This window comes from Bombus fervidus, chromosome 2, assembly GCF_041682495.2.
Source record: "Bombus fervidus isolate BK054 chromosome 2, iyBomFerv1, whole genome shotgun sequence".
NCBI lineage: Eukaryota > Metazoa > Arthropoda > Insecta > Hymenoptera > Apidae > Bombus > Bombus fervidus.
In genome coordinates, this window is record NC_091518.1 from 3364983 (window position 1) to 3387168 (window position 22186).

General features: G+C 29.0%; 3 protein-coding genes across 33 annotated transcripts in view; 1 reads left to right on the plus strand and 2 right to left on the minus strand.

Annotated features, from left to right (window-relative positions):
• Positions 1 to 78: 78 nt before the first annotated feature.
• On the minus strand, positions 79 to 7870 carry Crebb (Cyclic-AMP response element binding protein B). 18 transcript variants are annotated; one of them, XM_072015913.1, is made up of 10 exons: positions 7729 to 7833; positions 7472 to 7620; positions 7254 to 7362; positions 6664 to 6871; positions 6064 to 6213; positions 5744 to 5873; positions 3754 to 3843; positions 3128 to 3271; positions 2736 to 2823; positions 79 to 2635 (listed from the first exon to the last, which is right to left on the minus strand). In XM_072015913.1, the coding sequence occupies exons 4-10, from the start codon at positions 6850 to 6852 to the stop codon at positions 2491 to 2493; spliced, it is 936 nt and encodes a 311-aa protein (XP_071872014.1). In that variant the 5' UTR covers positions 6853 to 6871; positions 7254 to 7362; positions 7472 to 7620; positions 7729 to 7833; the 3' UTR covers positions 79 to 2490. The 18 variants fall into 18 exon arrangements, with proteins under 18 accessions (XP_071872014.1, XP_071872029.1, XP_071871993.1 ...); XM_072015928.1 differs by lacking the exon at positions 7729 to 7833 and having other exon boundaries at positions 2736 to 2805; positions 7472 to 7706; XM_072015892.1 differs by lacking the exon at positions 7729 to 7833 and having other exon boundaries at positions 7472 to 7705.
• Positions 7871 to 7907: 37 nt separating this feature from the next.
• LOC139993923 (transmembrane protein 47) lies at positions 7908 to 17616 on the plus strand. 4 transcript variants are annotated; one of them, XM_072016094.1, is made up of 7 exons: positions 10424 to 10820; positions 11779 to 11850; positions 12542 to 12971; positions 13382 to 13568; positions 13641 to 13790; positions 13907 to 13969; positions 14070 to 17616. In XM_072016094.1, the coding sequence occupies exons 3-7, from the start codon at positions 12918 to 12920 to the stop codon at positions 14282 to 14284; spliced, it is 669 nt and encodes a 222-aa protein (XP_071872195.1). In that variant the 5' UTR covers positions 10424 to 10820; positions 11779 to 11850; positions 12542 to 12917; the 3' UTR covers positions 14285 to 17616. The 4 variants fall into 4 exon arrangements, with proteins under 4 accessions (XP_071872213.1, XP_071872195.1, XP_071872204.1 ...); XM_072016112.1 differs by lacking the exons at positions 10424 to 10820; positions 12542 to 12971 and adding an exon at positions 7908 to 8035; XM_072016103.1 differs by lacking the exon at positions 12542 to 12971 and having other exon boundaries at positions 10425 to 10820.
• A 577-nt stretch (positions 17617 to 18193) lies between these two features.
• The window catches only part of LOC139993672 (rho guanine nucleotide exchange factor 10), a 49616-nt gene continuing 45623 nt past the window's right edge, over positions 18194 to 22186 (minus strand). For all 11 annotated transcript variants that reach the window (XM_072015617.1, XM_072015607.1, XM_072015633.1 and 8 more), the window contains one exon: positions 18194 to 22137. In XM_072015617.1, the coding sequence (XP_071871718.1) occupies positions 20269 to 22137 (1869 nt within the window). In that variant the 3' untranslated portion in view covers positions 18194 to 20268. The remainder of the gene's footprint in view (positions 22138 to 22186) is intronic.

Sequence of the window (22186 nt, forward strand, 5' to 3'; positions counted from 1 at the left end):
TAAATGTCTAAACAGTTAATTTTCAATCTCTTTTATTTCAATTGTTTTCTATGTCTTTGTAATAAAATAACAGTATCCTTAAAGAGGTTTATGAATTATATTTTTCAAAAACAAATGATATGCAAAAATACATATATTATCTATATACAATATTTCATATCATCGGTGCAGCAATCAAGATATACATATATCATACATATAATTAACATTAAAACACAGATGAAAATGTGTACAGTATTACCTTGCCTAAATTAAACCAAATCTGTAGGGGAAAAGAAACTTATAGTGAATCGTTTTTATTTTATAACAAGTCACTATAAGTACATTGTACTTTCAATTTACAGAGAATAATTCGGAAACGATCTACTTTGCAATAAAATTATTCAATTACAAATGATATATTAAGCATATACGAAGATTATAACTGTATTTGTTTTCTATTATCAGAGTGAATAGTTTTAATACCAAATAAACTTGACAAATTATACATCATACCTATACAACAAATCTTTCCAGTCTGATCAGTCACTGTAAATTTTATCTGGATTTTATTTAAAAAATATATATTATTAATATTAAAAAAATGATATGTATGCAAATAGTATGAAATTAATATTACAAGTATGTTTTTGTATAAATTATTTTACAAACAATAATATTTTGATATCCTATAAAAAATCAAAAACAAACAAAATTACACCAATGAAATAATTTCAAATGATCAATAATATCATTCTTAAACGTGTTGAAGAGTTTATATTACATCATTGAATGATCAAACTGGATCTTTCGTATTTGAAATTGTATTTTTCTTATAAATATATAACAATCAAAATTATACATCAAATAGTTTTCATACTTAGATTACAGAACATTGATTTCATAGGAAAAATGCATTGGATAAATAATTCCTAGCATGATGATAAGTATGTGTCAGACATTAAAAAATAATTTCTTTTTAATAATATTATAAAACATAATATGCAAATTATCTGATTGTAACAAATTTTCCTGTTTTCTATTGGAAAATGAAATAGATGCAATCGTATCGACATGTAATTTAGTTTATGGCTTATACTAGCGATTTAAAGGTTTTATTTAATTTTAAAAAATATGAAAATGTATCGGAATAGAAATTTCAATTTTAACGCAACTGTACGATTTTTACGCAGAATGTAAAGCTATAACATAATATATAATTCAAAAATATTGTTATGTACCCATATTTACCTAAAACATAATTCTATACATACGTACGTATGTATGTATGTGAGCGCACTTGCGCGTGTTTATTTGTATACTATATATATACAGGATGATTCATAAATGCATGTCAATACTTCAGGGAGTGAATCTATACATTAAAGTAGATTAGTGTAGATTCATCACCTGAAGTATTGACATGCATTTATAAATCACCCTATACAGAAATCTTCAAGGCACTCCAAATATATATTACATTTATATTTATATTTTACAAATTCTGTTTTTCACCTTCTTGCACTTGAGGCATCTTAAAATAGAAAGTAAAATAAGACGAGAGCATTTCACCTAATGCTTTTTTATAGCACATTTCTCTACATTGTATAAATTATATTTTTCTTCATAATACATTTCTGAAGTTTGTATTTAAAGTAAAAAATTATATTGAGACGACACTTTATACACATACATATTGCAGCAGCAATGATCAAAGTAATAGAATTTCGGTCTATTTATCTATTTACAACCATCCCATTATCTTTTCATTCAAACACCTCTAATAGATGCACTTTTTTAATGGAACTGCCTCTTTCAAGTATAAAAGAATAGAGAAATTGGAAAAAAATTATACAGATACTATTGTCTAACAACTACGCTCTTTTTTTAATGCAGAAACTATGTGATTTTAATTCGTAGCTGTACCTAATTTCTAAGTTACACTAGCAAATATTGTGTATAAGGCGTTTTCCTCAAGTATGTGTATACTTTAGCGACCAATTATTTATTATAAATTGACTACTAAATATACTCTCGTGTTCTTGTTTTTTATAATTCTTTTCACTTTTTTACTAATGTAAATTTTTTCGAATAGAATGAAACTACATGAATACAATATTTATGTGTAAGTAAAACAGTTCCGTTCAACATCACATAGTCACTGTAATCTAAATGAATATAACGTTAATAATATAGACGTTAATAACCTAAATTTATATGATTGTTAAGTTTATCCAAAATATAGATTGACTTCCAGAATATTGCCTATAAGTTTGCTGCCTCTGCATCTCATATACCTTTGGCTTCTCGCTTTAGTAACAGCAAGTTTCACAAGCCTTCATATTCGCATTTTAAATACAGTATGTTACAGAAACACTTATTTATAAGAATGCATGTACACCACCATCGCTTACCTAACAACGTTTAGGATAATGTACATAAAGAAGACATGTACAAATTTTTTAGCAGGTTAATAGTTTTCATACAATGTTTCAACATTAAACACCAACCTCAGTCAGTTTTCGGTTCGCATAGCTGTTTTAACGATTTGAGTTCTTCTATTAACGTCTGATTTCTATTTTCCAATATCGCGACACGGTTTTCTAAACACTTTATATATTCTTTCTTTTTCCTTCTACACTCGCGGGCTGCTTGTCTATAAAAAAAAAGTATTTGTATATTTTTAAATATTTGTATAAACAAGAACAGTTAGAAAAATTATAATTAAAAGTATTTCCAGTTCCTTCAAATCTTACCTATTTTTAAGCAACCTTAATTCTCTTTTTCTAGCTGCATCTTCTACTACAACACCATGTCCTGTGTAAGCTGGAACATTGTCAGAGACTGTATTCCCCAAATTTTTAATTTTGTTATTCACAATCAGTCAATGAAAATTTATGTATATTATTAATATTATTATTAAATACTAAAAGTAAGCGAGTACCAGAATTTTTTTAACAATTGAGTTAGGATGCTAAAAGTTTTTAATTAAAATCTGAGGTTTGTGAATATCCATAATTTCGGATACTCGCACACTTCTACTGAATACAAAAATTATTTATATTTAAAAAAAAAATTAAAAGAAAATGTCAGGGATATATCAGTTATTAAAAAATTCAATGTTAAAAAACTATGAAAAAACGCGCACCTGGGACAAAAAATTGTGTATCTTGGCCTTGTGCATACTGTACTATAGCTCCACCTGCAGTTGCTGCATTACTCATAGTTAATGTATGAAGTCCAGGCACACCTTCCCCTTGAGTTGCAATTTGTATGGTTCCAGCAGGAATTACTGTAAATTACATTAATCTCAATTACTGACACAGTATTAATAAAGACAATACACATCTAATTAAGCATATTTCATATAACACAATTCTTTACTAAATAGAGGTACTAAAAGTCATTTATTTTAAATGATGGAACATAGAAAAGGTAAACATAAATATGAATGGTTTTTTAATAATTATAATGATTATTTATATTATTGAGTATATATAGATAAACCTATATATATTTATAAACAGAATTGAAAACCCCATAAGCAAGGATGCCACACCAAGCAATCATACAAAATATTGAATCATATATAGTATTACATCAGGTAATATGTATAAGGACAAAAGAAGTGAAATTTTAAGTTCTTCAGACTAATAGTTCTAATTTACTCTCCTAACATTATCTTCGTTAAAATGAAAGGACAATGGCTAGGATTGCGCACAGAATTAAATAAAGGACAGCCAGGAAAGATATGTAGAAGAAAAAATAACCAACCTGTCTGATAATGAAGCGAATGGGATGACACTTCACTGTCCACGTTAGAATCACACTCAGAAGATGATTCTAGAGGGGGCAATCGACCGTCTGTAACACCGAATTAATACAACCCCCAATTATAACAGAGTTGTTATCGGTGTTAATTTATTTAATCTAAATCAATTTGAAAAATTTCCAGAATGTGACATATATTTCATGAGAAAATAATATAATGAATATCTTATGGCATTCATTTCTAGAAACAATGATACCAAAACAATTTGGTTAATATTTGGTACATTTCTTCTTAAATAACTTTCCTGATTGCATAAAAGCATATAATTGTACATATGTGTATGTTTAAAAAGATGTGCATCCAGAAAGATGATTTTGTATAAATAAAAAGTATAATAAAAATAAAATATTGTATGCTATTTCCTTTCTGGCTGCTGTTTTCATATTTTTATCATAATGCTGTGCAGTCAGTCAGCTCATACAAAAAGGAAATAGATTAAAATAAAAATAAAAGCTAAGCAATAAAAACATGCAGTCTTGTAAAGTATAAATAGAACAAATAACTTTTTAATATTCGATTTTTTGTAGAAAATGAAACTTTATTAAAAATAACAAATGTGTCTCGTCTTTATAATTTTTTAAATTTTAGTTATAAATATCTTTAACTTTAACTATAAAATTTATAATTGACTAATTATCTATAAATAGATATATTGAGAATACTAGATATTTTTAATCAAATTAATTGTGTATTTACCTTAAATTATAAAAACGTTACTTTTTAGTTCATTTTATTGATACTAAATAAATAAACATAAACGGGATTTCATTTAAATAAAAATAAATAATTTTTCTTCATGTCATGTATCTATAAATAATGGTTAGAGGAGAGTTCATTGCATTGTTTTTGATTTAATATTATTAACTTAAATTTTAACTTACATTCTAAGCTTGGTATGGCATTCCCTTTCTTAGATGTATAAAATAAAATATTAAGAAGCATAAAGTATCACATTTTTATTCCTTATTATTATCCTAATACAGTTATATAAATGTACTTAAATATTTGTTTGATAAAAAATGACTTATAAGACAGGTTGATTATACATATATTTATTCAGATGTAAAGTAAATTAATAAGATAATTACTAATTGGAATAATTATTTAAGAAATACGTAGACAGTACATAACAATAGTTGTATGAACTGACATGCACTTTATCATTTCCTAAGAGTCAATGTATTTTTGAAGATATGGAAGACTTGGAATAAAAAGGTAAATGTAATAATTTTATACATATACATATATACATCAGCCCGAATAACATGTAAAAGTAAGCACGACGTGATTCCTTGCGAAAAAATAAGAAAAAAATATAGAATAAAATTTGTTCATTCTCTGTTTAGTTTTTGAAAAAATTGAGTTTGAAAATTTATCAAATATATTTGAACATAAGTAATTCCAAAATGGACAAAAACAAAATAATCGATCCGAGAAGTAAAGTTTTTTAGCAAAACGCTAAGAAAAATAATGAATAATTTGAAAATTTATCATATATATGTACTAGGTCGATTCTTAAATAAATATGTTCAAACTCTATTTTCTTAATTTTACATTTTCGACTTATTTTTACACATAAAATGACCTCCTGTCAATGATTTAGTCTTGTCCAGTCCGGAATTAGCCAAGTTCAAGTATACTTCATAAATTTTTAAACTCAATTTTCTCGAAAATTAAGTCGTGAATGGAAAAATTTTATCTGATGTACTTTCTTTTTTATTCTTCTACAAGGAATCGCATTATACCCACTTTCACATGTTATTTGGTCATCCTGTATAAATGAAATAATAAATTTATATGTAAGTTTAATTAAAGTAATAAAATATCTAGATGACAACTTGTTATTTCTTGTAAATATTCTATTAAAAATTGAAATGTTTGTTCTGATTTTAATTCTATTCCTGATATGTGATAAAAATAAATTTATCATACCTGTAATTTCACCACCACCTAAGTCATTGAGAATTTTCTTGTAAGACGGCCGTCTGGTAAGAATTCCTCCCCTTTGTTCTGGAGATTCTTCTGAATCTGAGAAACTATCATCACTACCAGTTTCAACCACCTAATACATTAATGTACAATATAATATTTTATTATATTTATTGAATATTATTTATTTATTATTTATTTTTAATATTTAATATATATAAAATGCTATTATTTATATTCAAATTTTATATCTACTTATAAATGGTTTATTTAAAAGAAGATGAGAAGAGATCAACAGTATAACTTGGTCTCGAGATATTTACCTGAAGTGTTTGCAAACTTGCTTGGGCTGTTTGTATGACAGAGTTGGGTTTGCTGACAAGTATGACATTTCCTTTTGAAATAGCAACAGGTTGAATGTTCGTTGCAGTTTGAATTACTGATTGTTGATTAGGTTGTATAACAGACTGTACCTAAACAAAAAATAAACATTATACATAAATGTATAAAATGTTATGCATGTTAAAAAATAGATATTATTGAATAAATGAACATGAATATTTTTAAAATGTTTTAATATGAACCAAATATAATAAATTTTATAATTGATTGATATCATCATGCATATGCAAGTCATGATAAAGTGGGTATGAAACAATTATTTCATAAAAATATCTATCATAAAAATTGAAACACCAAATTCATTGTATCAACAAATAAAGAAGTAATTAATTAAGAAAACTATTTGAATTTTAATTTCTTAATTTGAACCAGCATTATGCAAGAGTGAATATACACACAGTGCTTATTTAATTAATTGATAATTATGATTAAAAACATAAATAAATTATATATGCATGCTTTGAACTAAAATAAAGAAATAAATGATCAGACATAGATACACAGGAGATTCTCCTGTATACCTGTGTTGCCCCTGACGTAGGTAGTGTCAGTTGCACAATGCTGGTAGAAGCTACCAGATGATGAGTTTGCTGCTGTGTTCTATTGAGAGAATGTACCGATGTAGCTATTGCTGGTGCTGCGTCACCGCTTTGAGAACCCGTAGACAATGGGTCAACAGCTGATCCATTTTCCTCAACCATACTTTCCATAGCCTGGGGACTTCAAACCCTACAAAAGATGCAAAATAATTTCATAATTACGTATATTTTTATAATTGTATTTATATATACTGTATAATCAAACCTTTCAATTCTTATCACTGATAATTAAATCTATTTTTTAATACACTAAATGATAAAATTGCTGCACAACAAAAAATTTTACATTTAATCAAATCGTCCTATTAAGAATAAACATCGTATACATCTCATTAAGATTACATTTAACCTCCTCAGTGATCTTTTAAGCATTTTAATGAAAACAAAACTACACAAAAACCGTAGACAATATTTTATTGAAAAAAGTCAAATATATATGCATAGTTGAAGTATTACGAAACGAATTCCAGACTAAATATAAACATCGTCGGAACAAATAGGATTTCGAAAACCTGTATGTATTTAAGTCAAAATCAGGATCTAGCCGTTAAAGTGCAAAAGTTTTAAATTTCCCGCCAGTCAGCGATCGGCGGTGTTACTGCGTCATTTACATAAGCAGATCTAAAAATAATACGAGAACAATAAACACTTAAAAGAGATGTTCTCGTGGATGATTGAAGGGTCAAAAAATTAATGAAAAAAACACGATGAAACATGGCTAAGGTTGTACCGATTGGCATCACGGTGTGTCGGTTATTGGTGAAAAGAGATGTCAGAATTGTCACGTAACCCCCATTGCCCTTTTCGAGAAATTCATACATCTTCCTTAAGGCGCCATATTTTACGGCATATTCCATAGCAGACGTAAAACTGATTGTACTAGGATCATGAAAAATCAAATGCTAGTAGTTTTGGCAACAATTTTCGGTGCACCGTTAGCGCAGTGGTCCATGCCCGGTTGTTATTATTCTCCAGCTGGGTACTTACCAGTTACGTATTTCTCGTCACCAACTTTGCTGCAATCGGAGTGGGCAAACGGGCAGGTACGTAGCAGCCACGTCAAAACTCCAGTGGCTTCGTCACTGGTGGAGCCCACGACCTCCGCGCTGCGCGTCACCATCAAAATGGCCGACGTGCTTTCCCTCCACCCCCTCAAAAAACTGATCGTACATCGGATAGTGATAGGTGATGGACGATGCTCTCCTACATATGTGCTTCACATCAAATACTAGCGACGTTTTCTTAAATATTACCTTCGACTTACTAGTTATCATACTGCGATTCATATACAGTGGTATATTTGTTAATAATCGGACAAAATGGTGTTTCAGAAATATTATGTATTTGTTTATAATAGTGTTGGTTTTTGATATTATTGAAACACTTATTATAGTTAATAAAAGTATTAATTTATTAAATGCACAAATTTTTGTATATAAAAAGCGTTATATCAAATTTATATAAATGTTACATAATTTAGATATATATATTATATGTATGTATATTCTATATTTTATAAACTGTATCTTATTTAGTATTCAATACTAACTTCGTTTTCTTAAACATTCTCTTTTATTGCAACTATGATTCGTATATGAAGACTACAGAGAAAAAACATGGCACGTTAATTTTCTAATCTTTATGTTACTTGTTTAAGTATTAAAAAAATAGTATTTTAATATAAAATAGTTAGAAAAAGGAATAATCTGATAAGAATCTGAAGGAATGATCTGAGGTTCGAAGATGCAAGCCTTTAAAAAATTAGTGATAGAACTATGATGTTAGTTTAACTTAATTAATATTAATCTGCATATTGTTATTAATATTTTTGGAATGTTTAAGAATATTTTTAAACAAATTTTAGTGTCTAATTGATTGACAACACATCGAATTTTAAAACTGCTCTTTTATAAAAGATAGGAAATGTGACTTACCATGTTTTTCACTTATAATCTTCATATGTATATCTAAATAGTTCGATCATATAATCGTATTTATAATTTATAATATATGTAGCATTGAGTGAATTGTTGACTTTGTCTTCCGACTTTATAAGAACAAGAGAAACATGTTGGTTGTTTTTTGATCTATGAATAATCAGTAAAATTATTAAAATTTAGTTAGTTATTTTTATTCTATATGTAACATAAAGCAATGTGGTATGTATATATGTATTATTATTATTTATACAATAATTATATACATACATATAAATTTCATATATTATTACATTAATTTACAATTATTATATGATTTTATAGTCTATGTATTTAGTCATGAAAACAATCTTTTAATCAGTATTCCAACGAAAGAATGTTGAAATTACTCAGACGTCGTAAAAAATGATATCGCATTTCAAGTATACATGATTTCACAAATCAGCTACATTTATTTGTTTAAGATATAGATATTGAAATAATGAAATCCTTTAAGATTAATCACAGCTTTTATGTATGTTTCAATTATGTTCTTTCCTGTAATTTTAGTTGAATAATTTCTTTAACTGATATTGATATATGTATAAACATTTGAAACATCAAATGACATAAAATCTAGATTTGATATATAACGATATTCACATGTATAATGTTGATAGGTTTATGTGTTAGTTTAAAGAAACGTGTCATGGTGCTGACGTCATTCACTGACGTCATCGTTATATTTAGAAAGGTGCACATGTTTGACATGCTCAACCAGATTTGTGCTATCAACCTTTTCCAAAATTTTGTCTTGTATTAAATTGTCAATAAACTATTTCAATTTTTTTATTTAGAACACAATAAGTATTGAAAATTTCAAGTAAACATTATAATGTAATATAATAACGTTATATCATATGATTGCTATAATTTACTATTTTTAATTATTAAATTGCATGTAGCATATTTTTTATATCCATACATTAATTTGTTGCATACAAATTGAGATATATGTCATTAAATGCAATTGTCATATTAGATTGCGCATGATATCTTTAATTTCATAAATTTCATTGTATTTAATGCAGCATATATTATAATTCAAAAGTTCCGCATAAATATGCGTGAGTTTTAAAAAACTTGTCGATTCACAACATATTCATACATATAATTAGTGTTTAAAGAAATTTTTATATTATTGTTAAATATATAATTATTGTAAATATAAAATATTTAAAATAAATATAAATATAGAATATTATTTTAAATATTTTCATTCGTGTTATGTATACAAACAACAATTACGAAAGAATTTATTGCATTATCCTTATTAATTAATATTATTTTTATATTATATTATATTATTACCTAACATTACTGTTATTTTTATTATTTAATTTTTATTTAATATTATTGACAAAAATAACTTATGAAACAGATTGGCTTTATTATATGTATATGTTTAGACATAATAAGATGCTAAGAGACATTTTTAGAAATATATAAAGTTTAGAGCACTGAAAATTAATATAGCAATTTAATTATATCAATTTTTAATGCTAATTTTTAATATAGCTACTTTGACAACATAACCTAAGAAGATTTTTAAAGATACACGAAGTTCAAGATAAAGAAAATAGATATAGTGATTTTATATAAAAATAAAATATAATATATTTATATTGTTATTTCACTGATAGTTTCGAGTACTTTGAGATCACTTTTTTAATTGGACGAAATATGTACATTCAAAAGTAGAGCGAGTTCCGAGTTGAACAAGAAAATGGATGGAAATGCCAATCAGTGTCGAGGTTACAAATCACAACAGAAGGAGGGCCAATAAGAGTGTTCGTCCCTTACAAGCTCTCCAAGCGATTATTCATTGTGTCTATCTGTGTTCTTTTATTGTATATGTATCAGTAGTACGAGAATATACTTCAGTATACATATAGTAAATGTATTGTTGAAACTTGTGTTGACATTTCTAGTGACATAACCCTTAAGATTGAATCGCATTATTGTTTTTATCGTTGAATTGGATTTTATATTTATACACAACTTTTTCTTAAGCTAGCAAACTCTAAACTCACATCTATTTATTAAATGCTCGATGTGTGCGCAGTGACTGATAAGGTTATAGGGTGAATATATCAATCATTTGTAAGTGTCTTATTTTGTTAAGATGAAAAACTATTTTTCACCGGATAAGTAGTGCACTACTGATGATATGCTCATTGTGCGGGACGTCAGCGATATAGGATATTGCAAATCTTTATTACCCTGTTTGTTTCCTAGAAGAGTGACTCAACTAAGAAAAATACATTTTGTCAGAAAATTACTTTAAAATGAAAAATTTGAAGTGTTGTAAAACTATTAGTTATCTATCTATTTAAGAAAAAGTTTTATTTAAAATATTTGTAATAGTCTGAATTTTTTAGGGTTTCTAATAAAATATAATTTAATATGTATATTATTTAAAAAATAGTTGAAACCTCTATTTTTTTTTGTGACACATTGGACTCAGTAAATAATATAATTTTGTTAAGGAATCATGCCACTCCCATAATAACAAGTGGTTTGCTTTTAGAACAGAATTGATAATTGTTAAGATATGTTAATCTTTTATCAACCAACAATTTATGGTTGATATACATGAACAGGTTGACTCAGTGTATAATATTTTTCTACTTCTGGAATTTATGACAAGTATAGTTTACTATGTTAGTTAACTCAAGTTATATTATTAGATAGAAGCTTCTACTGCAATGTGTTAAGAAGTTTATACTGATTAAAATATCATAAAATATTTTAAAAGTTGTACACATACTAAATAAAGTTATAAAAGGTGATTTTAGAAAGTAAACTTTCCATTTTTGTAAAATATATTATGTATAAAAAATAAATATAAAATAGATGAAAAAAATTTACCACAATGATCTTTACTTTGTTTATCTGATTTAACATATCATTATCAATGGTTATTCATTTCTTCTATTATTTATGTTTTTTACAAAACGATTATTTTGATTCCATTGCATTACTTACAATTTTATACTATTAGTACTATTGTTTTCATTTTTTTTTTTTTTTTATTATTATGAATTAATTTTATTTTCAGATATACTTATAGACACAAACAATGCCACAAGCAACCACTATTGAAACAATCACTATTACTAGACCTTTCAAGGTAAGTTTCAAATGTTTTAATTTATTTTTAACTTCAATATGTTGTATGAATCTTATCTTATATTCTCAAAATATTTATAACTACAGATATATTATTATAAAACAATAAAAATTATTCTAAATCACGAAGTGATCAAAATATCGTAAATGCAATTTGATTTAAAAATATCAATCAATATGACTAAATTTCGAATTCCAATATTATATGATTACTATTACTAATAATCAGACTGGGAATGTTTATGCATTTTTGGGAAATTTAAGGTTGTAAAAACCCACATAATATTTAAAGTACAGTACTTTATAATATTTAGTGGATGAAAGGAATTTCTATTTGCCTCCAAATTTTTTAATTATGTTCATAAAAATATAAAAATATAAAAATGTATAAACATCTGCATTTTATTAATAACATACAACATATCAATAAAGGTAGAACATATATATCAATATCCACTTAAGAAAGCTGAATTATTTGTACAGTCACGTGATTAGGAAAATTTCTATAAATGGAAGCGTTCGTCTCAAGTTTCGTCTATCCTAAAAAGCACCCTCTATCACGTACGCGCACTGCGCCACGACCTTTAATGGGCGCAGCTTCCCTGGAACCCAATTACTCCCCCAACTTCGGATGGAGATTGTCTCTGTTCGATCTTGCTAGCCAAACGATATTTTTCCGTTTTTTTTTTTAGTGAATAAACCAATATAGAAACAAAGGAGATAGCTCTACCAACAAAATGTACTTCGCGTGGCGTTCGAAGCGGGAACTTGATTAGAAAAATTATTGTTTTATTCGTATCGAACAAAGGTATATATACGGAAAACGCGAGCTGTGTTTACCCTGGAAGTGTTTGTCATTTTGGGAGAGTTCCATGTCTCTGAATCGTTTCTAAATGCTTTCTCGACGTCTGTTGAGGGTGATGTGCGGAGGAGTGTACGATGTCCCGTAAATGGTATTCGTTGAAGAGACCAAAGAAAGTGTGAAGAGTTCGAGACCCTCTTAATTAGATAGGTGCATTTTGGTTTTGTCCGTTGGGGCTAATCTTAACAGTGTACGCTGGATTTACGATGATCATGTATACAGTCGCGGAAGATCACATGGGCGATACTGAAATCGCACAGGTATACTCGGGATGTCTTTTTTATAAGTTTGTAGAGGTGATAATGAGTACTTTGTGTAATGATTGACTATTTATGTACAGTAGTTTATGAAAGTATTTGAACACTTGTAGAAACTTTTTGTAAATATATTATGTATTATACAAAGTATTTTGAAATTTTATCAATTTTGTAAAGGCACTTTAATATCATAATTATATTGGTCAAGTTTGAAATAAATCTAAAAATGTATACATAGAAGTTGTATTTGTACTTTGAGAAGTTCAGAACGTGCAGTTGATCAGTTTGCCTTCTAAGAGGCTTAAATAATATTGGAGTTAAAATTCTATAGTATTGTGTAGTACAAAATTAGTGATGAAAATATACTTTTCTGAATTAAATGATAAAGATGCAACTTTGTTTTTATGTTACAGGTGATAGCATTCATATGTGGAATAATAGTAATATTATTAATGATAATGGGCTTAGCCTCTACCGACTGGTTAATGGCATTGGGATGGAGACAAGGTCTATTTGTACATTGCATTGAAGAAGCAGCACCTACTCCTCTCCCATTTAATGTGCCAGATTCGGCAGGATGTTTTCAAGCTAGAGACGTTGGTATGTTCAAACAAATTAATTACATTTGGTAGAATTCTTTAAGCAATTAATCTAGTTTTTCTTTCTTTACAGCTTATATAAAAGCAGCTGCTGCCTTATGTGTCATATGTTTAATAACAGATATTGCAGCAACGATTCTCACTGGTCTTGGTTTGAGGTCACAAGATAATCGTGACAAACATAAATATTATAGATTTGCAGTCTTCTGTATGGGATTTGCACGTAAGATTCATTACTTAAAACAGTAAATATATGTATAGTATTTTTGTAATATAAATATATGTATGTATAGTGTATGTATTTCTGTAAAGTACATCTATATTTTTCTTATATTTTAGTGGTATCACTCTTAATAGCTTTAGTAATATACCCAGTGTGTTTTGCTGCAGAACTTAACTTTGGTAAGTTTGTATATCTGTAAAATATATATTTTAAAATTCATACCAAACGATCAATTCTACCTTTTTAAATATTTTATATGATAAGAATTATATTATACAGGAAACCGACCAATGTGGGAATTTGGTTGGGCATACGGAGTTGGTTGGGGTGCGGCTATATTTTTGTTTGGTGGAGCAGTGTTGTTATTATGCGATAAGGAAAGCGAAGAAATTTATTACAAAGAAAGAAAAATCGTTCGCGATGATGTCGGCGGCGGCGGTTCTATGATTGGTATGGGACATCATGGTGGACGAAGTGGGACGCAATTAGCCTAGTGGCATTGCTCCCTGCCCGACGTTGTTCTCTAGGTGATTAATTTCTTCTTTTTCTGTCCTCACCATTTGATACATTTATGGAGAAAAACGTACACATGTATAAGAGTGAATGGTTTTTATATATAGTCTACTTGTTACACCAGCATGTATTGGACATAATTATCACTTTGATATAGGATGTACGAAACATCTTATTGACGAAAACAAGGTTCGTAAATTGACTGAAACTTGATTAATTCGTTCGTGGGTTACCAATTTCCAATTTCTCATAGTAACAATTTTGGGACCATTGCTCCATTCAGTTTATTATAAAATTATGTGTTATGTATATTATATAACTACAAATATTTTTTATGTAGTATGTTTACATCATTCCTTTTAAATTTGTTAATTAACTTTTCATACCATTATTACAATGGTTTCATTGATGTTGCATTTCTTACCTGTGAAACATTACAACAAAGCCACAATTATTATTGCTTACTTTTAAAGTAAAGTGACAAGCAATGTTTTTAATATGAATTACTCAATCTGCTAGCATTTATAACTTTTTGTTAGAGTTTATTACTGTGCCTGCATCAACAATGTATTATCGTATTTGGCCGACGTTAAAAATGAGATTTGCCGTTCGAAAATAGCAAACAATACCGGAGTACTTAAATAAAGTTTGATACTTCTTCATTTATGAAGATTTAGGCAAACATTCCAGTAAAAAAAAGTTAAACATATGAGTAATTAATACGATCACAAGATTAGACACTGCCTGATCTTTAGTCAAATGAGTATCATTAATTATTTTTATTTTTATATAAAAATTGCAGCTTTGATTTAGTTACTATTTATTACGTTTATTTCTTATATATTATATGTACATATACATTTATATGTATATATATTAGATGCTAGTAATTTATTATTCGCTTGCATTTACTTTTCTTACTATTATTGAAAGTGATATTTGCTTTAATCAAATGATTTATATTATCAAGGCGTTTACTAATATTTTTGGTATATTATTATTATTTATATCTTCATACATTTTGCAATAAAACTTGGCCAAACATTGTTTTAAGCGATATATTGTGATTAGATACACGCACACAAACTATATAAATGAAATAACAAAAATTTCAAGTGGTCTTCAGTGCTGGAGGAAAGTAGCACTTATGAAGAAAAAAATTGCATGCTTGGGCACATTATTGATTAGTATAAATTTTGATTAGTTATTGACTTTAAGATATTTTGAGATGAATGATGTATTATACAATGATCAAATTTTCGATCGCATAACTATAATTTTACGGATAAATTATCATTAATTCCTATATATTATTTCTAAGGTTTTAATACAGATTATCCTAAAGTCTTTCTTTGTTAATAAAAGTGCAAATGTGCAAATCTTTTTCTATTGTACTCTAGAACATGTAAATGCATGTAATTTTCATTTTTCAAGTACAGTTATTTAACTTATAAATATTTTTATTGCAAAAAGTGCATGAAAAAAACAGAACAATGTAATTCTGAAACTGATATGATATTTGATTTAATTCTAAAGAATATCTTTAGTTGTTTATCTTATATATCTTTAATCGAGGAAAAGATATTTAATTGTAAATTTTTAATCGTGTAGATGGTTTAGTTTCATATTAATAATAATAATAATAATAAAAATGACTATTTTGTTCTGCCTTAATTTAAAATGAGTAAAATCATTAAACGTAAATAAATAAAATCATGTATATCTATCCTTTGTCAATACGTTAATGTAATTAAATGTTCGAGGTGATATGTATAAATTGAACAAATTATAAGGCTGGTATGAATTGTTATAATAATTTATATATCTCAATATTTTCATTATGTTTTATTTTTATTTAATAAAAGGAAAGATTAGTATGTGTCATCGTATTAAGAGTAATCATATTAAATTATCACACCATTTACCAAGCATGTATGCAATGTGAGAGCTGACATATGTATCCATTATAAGTTCCTAATGATATTTTCAATATTACAGAAATGAAAAACAAAAACAGTAATATTGAAAATTCATTAAATTGGATAAAAACAAATTTCTAGCAGTATTATGTATTTCACAATAACTCTTAATTGGTAACCATATCTTTTTTCCACTTGATTTTTATGGAATGAACATTTCATAATTTTCATCTACCGTCTCTAAGGAGAAGTTTCAACTTCCCCGTGAATTAAATATATTTTAAGTTAAAAACAGCACCAAATATTTAAGTGTGCGACAGAATAGAGGCAGCTCGGGCAGGTATTATCTATTATGTTATCTGCATTACATACGTGTACGTATATGTATATATAGGTATTTTATAAATACATGTAATAGAATGATACAGTTGCAGTTATGGCGACACTCTAATAAGAAAAAGGTTTGAAACAGGAAACCCGTACATGCACTTCGTATGACGCGGCAAATCAATCATGCTTTTTACAATGAAAGACAAATTCGTATTTTAATGTTAAGGAGTTACAGTGCGTTTGATTCTTTAACAAACACTGTCGATTTGCGCCTTTCGATTTTGATATACTTTTAAACGAAATACCGTGTAAGATTTAAGCATATAATTAAATATGGAAATATGTTTAAAGATGGAGAAAAATGAACAAATTACGATATGTTAATTAAGAGGTTTATAAATATACAACAAACAACTTATATGCATAAAAAAGGGGGATATTTCATGTTATCACAAACTGAATATATAATGTAAGTATTCTGTTTGTATGTGTATCTTTTCTGCTGTACTTTATACTTTAGTATTTTAAAATAAAAAACAGGGAATAGAAAGTAAAGTTTCAAGAAACTAACATTCTAAGATGTTGCAAATTGTAATTTCTGAGAATTTATGTAATCGAATCCACGTTTCGAAGTTGCAATCAAGAGAAATCATCATTTTTAACTTAAAAGAAAATACCGTTATATATAGCGATCTGTTAAGTGACAGTCAACAAAGCTTGTATTTCTGTATTAGAACTGCAATATAGATAAATTCATTTTCTGCTCTACTATCATGATATATGTATATGTAAGCAAACAGACGAAGATGATTGTAATTAAGTAACTATAGATATAATGTAGAATTAATAGAGCACCATACCAGAGTAAAAAAACCTTAGTAGTTTGTTACGTACATGCATACATACAGTCTTGAAACAAAAATGAATTCTCTGTCATGTATAATAAATATATACATATATTGAAATTAAGTAGTGAGATGAAAATAATTAAATGAATGCTGCTGTAAATGTGTAATTTCTGTAATATCTTTATTATGATTTCTTTTTCGAGATATTACACTTATTTAGTTTCAGTGATGATTGTTTTCTAATTTGCACATTGTAATAAATATACATCATATTCTAATTCGTGAGAAGGAAACTTTTAAAGAATTATTTACAGGAACAAAACTATGTTGTAGAAGATTTATTGTACGTAAAAAAGTTCATGAAAAAAAGTAACTGACAAAAGTAGTGAAACGTAAAATACTTAACATTTCATATTGTATAGTACACATATCGTACTTATTCATGCATATCCTAGTAAGTCTCATGAAAATTATTAACGTAGGAATAAAAAAATGTGTAAATTCGTTTTCTGCGTTAAGAAATATTCGAAGCGATATGAGTAGAATTATATGTAGGAATAACAAATTATTTATGCGCCATATTATAATGTAAACATATCGTAATATTGTACAAAGAATAAACCGTATACCTGAAAACCAATATTATTCAGAATTTTATTTTACTACCTAAACCTTACATACTCATATGGTAACAGAAATCTATTAATCTTCAAACTGTTGTTAATTATGAAATTGCAAATATTTCATAATTATTGAGAAAGTGGAAGGTAGAAGGAATAAAGAATTTTATACATTCGTTTTTTAAATAATTATAATATCCAGCAATATAGCAATACAAAGTGAAAATCATTGAATCGAATAGCTTTTTCGAACGCTAACGTAACAAAATTTTCGAGTTTCGTACATAACAATAATACAACGTTACGACTTTTTTTAAGTAATAAATATATGCGCGCGCAATGTATGTGTGTATAACGTGTGCGTGTACCGTGTGTGTAAAATAAAGTATTGCTGAATAAATTCCACGTGTATGTATCATTCGTATAAATACAAAATAAGATTACATTTATGTATATATTTATATAAACCTAAACAGAAAAAAAGTAGTGTACAAAATATAAATCTATCCAGGATTCATTTGCGATATAAAAATTAATTTCCTCGGAAAATATGATATGTACACGCAGACTCGTTCGTCCATGCCGGTAGCGAAAAACTTAACAGCACATTTGCGACAAAACTACGATATACTTCTCTCACTGGGTAACTGATATAAACTTTTTTCCATTTTTAACCTTTTTTTTTTGCCTGGTCGATCGTATCACAAGTAAAGAACGGACAACATGCAATGTCATCGATCTTCAGAGATCTTTTTGTTTTGCGCATCCTTTCTCTCAACCACCATTTTTCTTCCTTCTTTAGAGAAATCTTTATCGCGTTTGGCAGTAAAATATATATCAAAAATGTTCAACGTACTAACGTTTATAAAAGATATAAAATATATCTTACGTACCTTCAAAAAATGCTATTAAATATTACCGAATGATCTATAACATCATTTAGTAAAGAACAATAGCAACATGAGATTCATCTATTTTTTTTTTTTTTTTCAAAGCATTAGAAAAACCAAACTTCAAAATTTTTCACTTTTATTCTACCAATAAAAAAACTAAATGTGTCCAATAAATTTGGTTGTATATTTTGAATTTTCTTTTTTTTTTTTCTTTATTTTATAGATGCAAGAAAAAACTTAAAGAAAATGTTTAATATTGTCAAAGATTTTGCGTATGCTAGGCGCAGTTAATGCATCAAAAAGATTAAATCACAGGCGCTGCTCTGTGCACTTTATTTCGTCCCCAGTTTACAAAAATTGGGGTTTTCTTTTAAACTTTCATTTACAAGATTTGAAATGAAAACACGAGAAACACTTAAAAATTCTATCGTCTTTCCCTCACGACGCGAAACGTCCTGCGTATAAAGCGTAAGATAACGTTTTATATTCATATATCTTACAAATTCATGTGCACATCACATGATTCCCACCGAATAACAAAAGCTCGAAATCTGCTATTTCAAATCAGTGCTATTCAAATCATGTCCCCACTTTCATCCGCCATATTAAATTTCAAATTAATCCATTAGTAATCTTCGATTTTTTGTTAAATTATTTATAAGAATACCACTGCTTTAAATTGTTTTTATACGTAACTACAGAAATAACAATGTTTATTAAAATACACGTTGAAAGATTAATTCTTTCTTCCAATAAACGCGCACACTCGTATATCAGTACATATTTTCAAAACCCAATATTTAATTACGTTTATATAGTTATACACATATACTCAACGCCTTTTGTTCCGTTAAACGTGCTTCCTTTTTTTTACTCTTTTAAATAAAAGAAAAATATAAATAAACATATACGAGTGTACACGAAAGAAACGCAACAGCCTAAGAGAAAGGAATATAAGATCTTGACCGTGTTGAAGGACTAAAGAGTGTATAATAAAATACGAGATTTCTGCTTCCTCTTTCTGTGTTTAGAGAGCTACACAAAAAAACTAGATCTTTGCACTGCAAACGATAAGAACGTTCAAGAAATGTTGAACATCGTTTTCAAACATGTTCCAAGAGATATTCATAACGAACACTCGTTGCGACTAAACTTAAAAACTACGCTAATTAACGAATCCTTACCGAGTATCCTTATTAATTAAGTGGATATCAGTTTGACAATAGTTTCTGATTTTTTTTTTCCTTTTTTGGTCCTATACGCCGATACTACAGAGCTCACCATCGGCTATTGAAAGCATTTGTTAAACATTTCTATCCATACTGGCGTAATGATAGGCCTAGCGTAACTGAGTATCATAACTTCATTTCCCACAACACGATATGAGCATCGTTGCTGTTGGGATCTTTGAAAGTGTAACCCGATTTAGAGCCTTTGTCGGTGACCGATTGCGCGTTTAACTGTCTCCAATTGATGTAACCTCGACCACCCATTAATGTTAGAACGGTTTTTTTAGGCTGTTCAATTTGTTGCAACGTTTTATTGATCTTCTTACCGTTCGTTTTCAAATTATTGGGCGGTGATATCGTTTCCGGTACAGACTGTGCTATACTACTGTTGGGAGTAGTCGTTTCATAAGGACCATTTCGACTAGCTGTACTACTATTTCGAGATAATTTGCCAGTTTTCAATGAAAGATTCTCTTCAGAGCCAGAAGACGTATAGAGAGAACTTGCATGAGAATCGACTGACCAATTCGACAAGTCGAGCGATCTGGGTCTGGTGATTTTCATCTTCAGTCTACGATCTAAGGTACTAACTTTATTTGGTATGGCTGCCAGTTCTGGATCGCTTCTTCTTAGTGGCTCGTAAATTAAATCAATGCCAGAGCTATTCTCGTTTTCGTAATCTTTCACGTACATTAATTCTCCGTATAAGCCGTAGACGTCGCAATTCTCTCCAGAACTCTGCGATCCGGACATCGAGCTTGACAGAAAGCCCCCACCAGATCCGAGCCCTCTGGGTAGTGTCTTCGAACCTCTGTACTCGTATTCTTTGCTACGTTTTCGTCTTAACATTACTGGGCTGCTCGCCAATTGTTGTTTCAATTTCAATATACTGTTTGACATAGAGGAATCCAAACTTGCTCGATCTCTATTCCTACTACTATCAGATTCCTTTGACCGTAACTGTACAGTTTCCTCGTCGGCGATTTCATCGGTTGTACAGCTTATCGTGTTCTTTGGATTCTGAATGGCAAGTAAGAAGGTGATAGGACCGAAGTGCGCGTGATATGAAATATTTACACGGCCACTAATGATGGGTACTCCTTCCAATCGTGGCAGGGGAATCGTCAGACTGATGCCTACGTTTGTACCGACCCAGAGTAAGCCCTTGCACGCTAGAAGTGCTGTCACAGTGACCGCAGTTTGATTGTTGTTTAAGTTATCGCCACAAGAATTTGAGGCATTGTTCGACCTCGTTACTCTCAACACGTTGGATGCTATATTGATGTCTTGCAGGTGTTTGAAAGTTTCTGTATGATACAGGCAAACGGTGCTGGAATTCTTAAGAGCAACCCAGAGACCTACTCCGGAATGAGCCATCAGTTTCACGCTGCCAACGTGTTCGTGTTGCGCGCTGAAACTTTTCGTGATGTCACCACTGACTGCGTTAAGTACCCAAACTTTTTTGCCGCAAGCAGCATAGACAGACGCGTTAATTGGCATCAAGCAAGAGACCGGTTCGCTGCCTAGGGATATTACAAACGGATCTCTCAGATTCCAAGTGCCGTCCACTTGCCTTCTGAACAGGAGAAGCAAACCAATTCCTAGGGCGACGAAAACGTTGTCACAATGATACTTGATTTGTATCACTGGACCTGAGACGGAATAGTTTCCAAGTTCTTCTTGCTTCTCAGGTTCCGAGGCGATGTAGATCAAAATTTTTCGAGAGTCCGTACCCATCCACACGAGATCGCTCGCTAATGAGAGTGGATCGGAAGAAACACCCTTTACGAACTCTATGGCGGCGACTCTAGTCTCTACCAAATCAAAAGCTGTAATTTGCTTCAAGGAAGTTGCCGAGGCTGTTGTGGATTGACCAAATACTGTTACGTGACTGGATATACCGTCGCCTGTACATATCCACAAGTAACTTTGACTTCTTCCACGACGCCTCGTGGGACGTGGATTCTGCGTGGTATAATAGCAGCCGCAACGTACCTGAGAAACATCGTTTCATTATGTATAAACATTGTTGATAAAATTTAAG

Bases quoted from the DNA above. Each gene is read 5' to 3' on its own strand.
- Crebb (XM_072015899.1), bottom strand. From the start codon at position 6,852: ATGGAAAGTATGGTTGAGGAAAATGGATCAGCTGTTGACCCATTGTCT. The intron at 3,272-3,753 runs GTTGGTTATTTT...TGTAATTTACAG, and splicing joins TTCGCTTCATTATCAGACAG to TAATTCCTGCTGGAACCATA. The intron at 2,824-3,127 runs GTGCGCGTTTTT...TGGGGAATACAG, and splicing joins TACACAATTTTTTGTCCCAG to TCTCTGACAATGTTCCAGCT.
- LOC139993923 (XM_072016094.1), top strand. From the start codon at position 12,918: ATGATCATGTATACAGTCGCGGAAGATCACATGGGCGATACTGAAATC. The intron at 13,569-13,640 runs GTATGTTCAAAC...CTTTCTTTACAG, and splicing joins TTTTCAAGCTAGAGACGTTG to CTTATATAAAAGCAGCTGCT. The intron at 13,791-13,906 runs GTAAGATTCATT...CTTATATTTTAG, and splicing joins CTTCTGTATGGGATTTGCAC to TGGTATCACTCTTAATAGCT.